This window comes from Acipenser ruthenus, chromosome 8 (genome assembly GCF_902713425.1).
Source record: "Acipenser ruthenus chromosome 8, fAciRut3.2 maternal haplotype, whole genome shotgun sequence".
Lineage (NCBI taxonomy): Eukaryota > Metazoa > Chordata > Actinopteri > Acipenseriformes > Acipenseridae > Acipenser > Acipenser ruthenus.
Window position 1 is genome coordinate 47201064 of NC_081196.1, and position 7952 is coordinate 47209015.

The 7952-nt window shown below is 36.8% G+C and overlaps 1 protein-coding gene across 3 annotated transcripts in view; it reads right to left on the reverse strand.

Moving 5' to 3' along the window:
• LOC117407372 (follistatin-related protein 1) overlaps nt 1–7389 on the reverse strand; it is a 35229-nt gene extending 27840 nt beyond the window's left edge. For 2 of the 3 annotated variants that reach the window (XM_034012350.3, XM_059029118.1), the window contains exons 1-2: nt 7242–7389; nt 7072–7128 (exon numbers count right to left, since the gene is read on the reverse strand). In XM_034012350.3, the coding sequence (XP_033868241.2) occupies nt 7072–7128; nt 7242–7244 (60 nt within the window). In that variant the 5' untranslated portion in view covers nt 7245–7389. The remainder of the gene's footprint in view (nt 1–7071; nt 7129–7241) is intronic. The other variant, XM_034012349.3, reaches the window with a different exon arrangement.
• Between the last annotated feature and the right edge of the window lie 563 nt (nt 7390–7952).

Sequence of the window (7952 nt, forward strand, 5' to 3'; positions counted from 1 at the left end):
CTCAGCACAAAAAAAATTAAGATGTCAGACTAGAGGGTTGCTGAGTGCAGAATCCATTGATTTGGTCTCTAATTGATCTATAATAATCACCAAAAGGTCACTTTACCAGCGGCATTAGTTTTTCTGAGATAAAAAAGAACTGGAGGCAGCAGAAAATGTGAAACACTATTTTTCAGTTGTGACAAAACTATTTTCCACCATATGGAAAATGGAGAGGGTCTACCAAGAAATAACATATATTTGTAGAGCACAGCAATTGCTGGCAAGACCATCATGTCTCATTTACATCAGCTGAGGGAGCTTTCCTGGGCTAAGGGGAAAAAGTGTAACTGCCATTACATTGAATTGGAAAGAAAGGCAAATATTTGAGAAGAAAGCACAGAGCCCTTTCTTCATCCAAAAGAATTCAGACCTAAGCAAAGGCTGTCTAGACTGCACCTTTCCCCAGGGGACGTTGAGTAATGGTACAGGAACACACTCCCTGCCCCTTTTTAACTGGCATATATATTAAGCTGCTCTTGGAAGCCATTTTCTTTTGTCTTAAGGAATGCCACTGCAAGAGTTCTGTCGTATCCCATACATTTAGAACAACAACAAAAATATAAAAAATAAACATGCCTGCATTTTTGAGGATTTTACCTGGAACTGCCCCCCTAATATTTTACATCAAAACATGAAGGAAGCAATCCTTCACTGAAGACTTGAATGCTGTAGCAGAAAATATCTTGAACTTTACTATGGTATGCATGATTGAAAACTACAACTGTAGTCATAGAAAAATATGCATGTGGCAAGTTTTCCATTTGTGGAAAAATAGTAAATTATGGAATGCGCCAGCCATAACTAGGTAAAAAAGAGAATAGATGTAGATGTTTTATAAACCCAGCCAGATAATCTCCTGAGTGGAATCATTTTTACATAATACTTGTGGAACCAAAGATTTTTTTCAAAAAATGTTCGCAGTGATCTGGTTTATTCATTTGAAGGAAATTGCTATAGCAAACCTGGTTGCCACGGTGAACTATCTAAAGGCTCAACATTTCTATTATTGCTCATGAGGAGAGTTGGTTTATTCATTCACACTTGTAAACATTGGTTCATTTTGACAGGGGTGGTGTGGGGAGAGAGGTTCTAATTTTTATAAGAACAACAACAGAGTATTCAAATAGGTTCCAGTATCCACAAATCTAGACTGTTAACACCACTGCAAGGAATGTAGATATTGGACCATACTGAACAATTTACAGTGCCTATAGTAAGTATTCACCCCCCTTGGACGTTTTCACAGTTTGTTGTGTTACAACCTGAAATCTTGATGCATTTAAATTGGATTTTTTTTCCTTTGATTTACACAACCTACTTTGCTATGACACTCCTAAATAAGCTCAGGTGCAACCAATTGCCTTCAAAATTCATGCAGTAAGTTAAATGGAGTCCATTTGTGTGCAATAAAAGTGGTTCACATGACTTCAGATTAAATACACCTGTCTCTGTAAGGTCCCACAGTTGGGTAGTGCATTCAAAGCAAAGATACTACCATGAAGACCAAGGAGCTTTCAAAACAACTCCAGGATAAAGTTGTGGAAAGGCACAGATCAGGGGAGGGGTATAAAAAGATTTCAAAGGCATTGAATATCCCTTGGAGCACAGTCAAGTTGATCATTAAGAAGTGGAAGGTAGCAAAGCGTTATGTCTGGCACAAACCCAACACAGCACATCGCCCAGGTAACACCATCCCTACTGTGAAGCATGGTGGTGGCAGCATCATGCTATGGGGATGCTTTTCATTGGCAGGGACTGGGAAGCTTGTCAGGGTAGAGGACAAAATGGATGGAGCTAAATACAGCCAAATCCTTGAGGGAAAACCTGCTTCAGTCTGCAAAAGACCTAAGACTGGGACGGAGATTCACCTTTCAGCAGGACAATGACCCCAAGCACACAGCCAAAGCAACACTGGAGTGGCTTAAAAACAAGAAAGTGAAAGTCCTAGAGTGGCCCAGTCAAAGCCCAGACTTGAATCCGATTGAGAATCTGTGACAAGACTTGAAGATTGCTGTCCACCAACGATCCCCATCCAACTTGACAGAGCTTGAACAATTTTGCCAAGAAGAATGGGCGAATATTGCACGATCCAGATGTGCAAACCTGGTAGAGACTTACCCCAAAAGACTGACAGCTGTAATTGCTGCCAAAGGTGGTTCTACCAAGTATTGACTCAGGTGGGTGAATACTTATCTAACCAAGACATTTCAGTTTTTTTTATTTTTCATTAACTGTTGTTTCACAATAAAAATTCTCTTGCGTCTTTAAAGTGTTGGTTGTGTAAATCAAAGTAGGTTGTGTAAAACAAAGGGAAAAAAATCCCATTTAAATGCATCAAGATTTCAGGTTGTAACAACAACAATGTGAAAACATCCAAGGGGGGTGAATACTTACTATAGCCACTGTAAATAGACTGCTTTGTTAATATGATAAAAAATACAATGACTTTGCGTCATTGCAAGCATGTACAACCAATGCTCCATCTGAATACAGAAATATAAAAGGTATATGAAAATAAGATGTGATTTGTACTAAATTTAATAAGGAAGATACAACAACTTTCCAGCTTTGCTCTTGGAGATAGACAAGATAGAGAATGATCTGAATTGCACATGCAGTACATTCACAGGCTGTGCCATGGAAACCAAGAAAATAAATTATAGTAACGCAAACATATTCAAGCAAGAGCTCATGTCAGTTTTATAGCTATGTTTCTCGTTGATGTGTAAGTATATGTCCGTTAATGAGTTTTCCCTGTTTTGCAAGCATGACAAATGTACTGACTTACACTGATAAATGCAGTGGTCTCCTGTGTCTGCTTCTGCCACAGGAAATAAAGATTTTTCTTTATCACTAGAAGAATTCACTATACGTGGGTGATGAGAAGAAGTTTTAATTGCTGACAGTGCTGGAAGAGCTGGGGACCGCACTGACAAAGCAATTATCCAATATTCTGAAGAACAATTTTGAATCTCCAAAGATGCATGATCATTACTGTGTGGACATGGGGGATAGGGGGAATTGGTGAGGGTATCCAGGCTGGAATTTGGCCAGGTCAGAAAGTTTAACCTTGCACTCATTTTTCCAGTTCCCATAGCCGTTTGCCAGCCAAAGCCTGCAATTCCATATGTAGTTCTAGCATCCTGTGTTTGAAAGAACACATACAGCATCAAGATAAATGTGGATATAAAACTATACCATTTAAACCCTTCCTACTAGGAACCTCGTCACAACAAGATAGGTCACTTTTATTCATTAACTGTAATATTATATAAAATTAGATTATAATTAATTTGTTAGCTCTTGATCCGTGTAGTTCTAAAATTAGGTTAAAATAACAAAATAAATGTAAAATAGAGAGTCTAAGAACTGTCACTTTCAGCTCTTCGGGGCAAAAGAAGCAGATTGAGTGGGAACATGCTACTGCACCAGTGAGCAGAGAATACCTGTTACAAAGCCCTCACACTTTTGTATGCAACAGAGGGATTAGTCTCAGAACAAAAGAGTCAGGGGTTCTCAGGAGTCTGAGCGGGAGTCTGGTACTGTAATGTTACCGAATACATTTCAAAGCAGAGCGCTGCATTTAGCTCTTTATATGAAAGAAAGAAAAAAGACCCAAGCTTGCTTGGCCTGTAACAAAGACCCAGCACATCTGCTAACAGTTAAAACAGCATGCAAAGCACGCCAACAACCAGGCTACAATTACTGGGGACTGAACAGTGAGGCTTTCTCCCAGTCTCTGTTCAAACAAGAAAGAATAGGGAACAAAAAAAGGTGTATAAATCTTCAGCTGTAATAAAGATCTAAATGTACTGTAATTGTACCGGGTATTTTTAAGCCATAATACTGTTGTCTTTCTTTATGCAGAACTTGACCAGTGGGACCCAATGGGCAAATAACCAGGTGATATGGGGGTTGTGCACAGAGGGGTGTTTCAGCATTGTTGTTTTACTGTAGATAGAAGTTATTAACATTGGTTTCATTTATGTAAAAATTAACTGAGATAAATAAACAATATTTTCAAAACAATGCAGATTCATTTTCAATAATATATTGAAGTATTTAAACCCGTGTTAGATGGCTTTCCTGTCTGGTAATTGATCACTTTGGAAAGGTACTGTAGAACTACGAAGGTAAATAATAAGAGTTTGATTGGGATTAGAAACCATTAACACTGCCATTGTTGCTGAAGATTGAAATCTTTAAATTAAAGTTGCTTTTCAGTGGTTTTTTTTTTTTTTTTTAAAGCTAGACATTCTGTTTCATGGTCATCTTCCATAAAGGTTGTGTCAAGTAATAGAGCTTTCTGAGCAAGCCTTTTGAATCACAGTACACAGGCAAGGCCTCTTTCATTGTTTTACTTTTGTATCTCATCGGTAACTAACGTACAGAGGACCAAGGCAAGCTGACTGCTAGACCTCCCATCAACAACATTAGCATCAGCTCTTTTCAGATAGCTCTTTCTCACTGCCCTGATTCAACAGCATTCTGTTGGAAATTCTCTTTTTAACTGTCTTCAGCGCTTCTAAAATACCACCAAGGGTGAAGCAAAGTATGTCTCCAAGAAAGTACTTGCAATACGTGTGGCAGTTTTATCTGTAGTTGGGTTCATGACTTTGAAGGTCCATAATCATGTGAGCAACAAAACACTTGGTAAGGGAGGAATGTCTGATGATTAGAATTTCAAATTACACCACATAATTGTCAAATAGATCTTTATCTGCCCCACAGTGAAGAAATGATGGGTTCCAGCTGTGTCAAGAGACTGTACATTCTGTTGTTAATTAATTTCCCTAATCCTTTTCTGTTAGCTCTACAGAAGATCTTATACAGTACCAGAGTTTTAATCACAGACGTTCCTCTCTATCCAAACTAGAAGCAAGCACACAGCTTTGAGCATCAAGTCTATCTGAATACTGTTCTGCAAGTTGACAGATTCGTAACATTAATATGTTTTTATGGATGAGTGACACCTAATTAATACCGTAGAGTTTTTTCCCCCCATGATCTAAGTAAATTCATTTATTCCAAGTCCTACCCTCAACCACACTGTTTCAATTAGTTTATCCAAAACACACAGTCAGCTGTTCCAGAGGGGGAGGTGTGTAATGTGCAGAGCACAGTGAAGCAAGCCTAGATGAGCTCATTTCTGGCTGAAACTTGATCAAAAGTACCCATTTTATATTTATAATAAACAGAAATTATTATTATATAAAAGGATAATATAATCCACATTAATATTGAATGCTTCTAAAAATGACATTATATTAGGCATCTGTGGAATATATGAAGTGATTTCCAGCAAGCTGACTCGGAAAGCTTGACTTACGTTGTCTAAAAGCCTTTGCTGCCTTTAAAGGCTCTGTTTCTTGCCAGGTGTCAACAGCGTTATCTAATGCTAGCCTGGTATTCTGTGAACAGACATCTATATAACTAAACAGCTGGCCTAACACCTCACATCAGTGCATGTCTTGTTTGTGAGAGGCTTTATTTGTATAACCAGGGAAAGGGCGGTGTGACGTGCCACTAAGGTGGCCATGCTTTGTCTGGATGCCTTGCACACAGCAGATACCTGTCAGAAGACAGCAGCTGTGTTTACAGAGGCGTCAGGACCTCATGTCCCTTTTCTGTTACATTTTGCCAACTAGCAAACAACAACTGTCTTTGTTCTATTGCTATATTTCTGTTATAATATAGCACAATGTCATCCCTCTTCAAGGATGTATGGCCCCTACATAGGTTCAAATACAACAATATCTTAAATATAGACAGACATTATATATACTGTATATTACTTGTGGGTTCATCAACTGTACTTGATTGGGCTATAAAGCAACTCAGGAATGCAGAGTGTATCTTAGTCCTGGATTGTGTCAACTCTTTTGCTATTGAATGGTACTTTCAATTTCAAACAAAATCGCCAGTATTTCCTGCACAAACATTTGTGAACCAGTGACCCTGGCCTTTTGGGTGCGCTGCTAATTGTAGGCCTTATACATTTTTACAGCATTAAGACATTAAAACCAGACACTGTCTTGTACTTGCAAACATTTTCTAAGCAGCGTAGAGTAAATATATATTGTTTGCTATTTTCAAAGCTCTGGAAGATTTTTTGCTTACTTTTGTGACAGACCAAGGCCACATTTAATGAATGTTTTAGGCATAACATGTTTTACAATTTCAGTCCAAATAAGTATCTACTGTTACATGGTGTTGAGGATTAAGGACATATCAATAATTTAAATATAATTTACAGAATTCACCAAGTAGGTATTTCAAACTAACAAAACTATAATTCCATTTTTAATGTGAATAATATTAATTTATGATTTCTGTTTGCTTTTTTGTACAATAATATTATTATAATATTATTTTCAAGATTTGGTACAACTGTAATATATAAGTATTACTACATGTTAAATATACAATCAACAACCACTGAAGATTATGAGAAGAAAAAAAAATAAAAATTAAATATCAGTGTATTCTGTGGATTATGCCATGTACCCAATCTCAATTTTGACGTAGTAACATTGGATTTGAGCAACTCAAATCCACCTTGCAAAACCAAACGTAGGCTACATTACATTTCCGTTTACAAGAGCAAGTGTAGGCTACTCTGTCAAAGAAAGAACATTTAACAACCACAACAACGCCCAAATCATCTGACTGGTCCATCAGTTCTGTCTTGTTACTTTGGACTCGTTGTAAGTTCTATTTCCAATGTTTTTTTTTCCCCCTTAAGTTCTCAAACTGACGTTAGGCAACTGAAATTCGAATATAAAAAAGTTGTTATGTTTTCTAACAGTTAAATATGTATTAAACATATACAGTTTTTACCGTTACAAAAACGAATCTGTAACATGTTGCCTACCATCCGTTTTTTTCTTAATAAGAAAGAACGAACGAAAGAAAGAAAGAAAGAAAGAAAGAAAGAAAGAAAGAAAGAACGAACGAAAGAAAGAAAGAAAGAAAGAAAGAAAGAAAGAAAGAAAGAAAGAAAGAAAGAAAGAAAAACATGCAACATACCTCAGCATACGCGCAGGAGATGGCAAGCATAATAAATACAGGGATACTTTTAAACATCTGTGAAGAAAAGCAAGATGCAAGGTTGAGATAAAATGCAGTCTAGCAGAAACATTACAGTCATGGTTCAAAGATTTTTTTGTTCACCAAAAAACGCATATTTTCTCCCGTACCATTTTGGAAGGATGCAGTTTTGAAGAGGGCAGAGAACAGCAGTCTGGCTCGCAGATAAAGAAAAGAAGGACTGAGATTTCAGGAAATTTGAGCAGAGCTCAGGAATGTAAACCCATTCTCCCCCCTTCTGTGACGTGGCCGACTGGAGTGAACAAAGCCAAGAATGGCTCTGTTACAGATGCACATTAAGAAGATATTAATTCATGGGAGAGGCTATTCTGTTATTTATTACATCTCAAGAACATTTTTTTAAATTGGTTTCTAATGTTCGTAGACCAAGGGGGTATTAGACTAGTATAGTAAGAGGGAGTCTGTTTCAATATACGTATAGCAGCAAGAAAAAAGAAAAGAAAAAAATAAGAAAAAAAAAACTTTAATTGGAGAAAAGGAGACAGGCTGCTGAAAGTTGTCAACTGTGATGGGTATTATTATTATTATTATTATTATTATTATTATTATTATTATTATTATTATTAGTTGTACTGATATAGCCTACGTATAACACACTTTCAAACTTGAATACGTTTCAGGTATATGATAGAAAGCAAAGACTAATTTATTGAGTCAATTTCATTATTTTGCATTTCATTTCACCACCATGTAGGTGACTTAAATTATACATTAAAATAGAACAAATAAATGGCAACATAATAATATAATTGTATGACAATAACTCTTTTCATCCTTGAAAGAATTCCAAACAATACCTG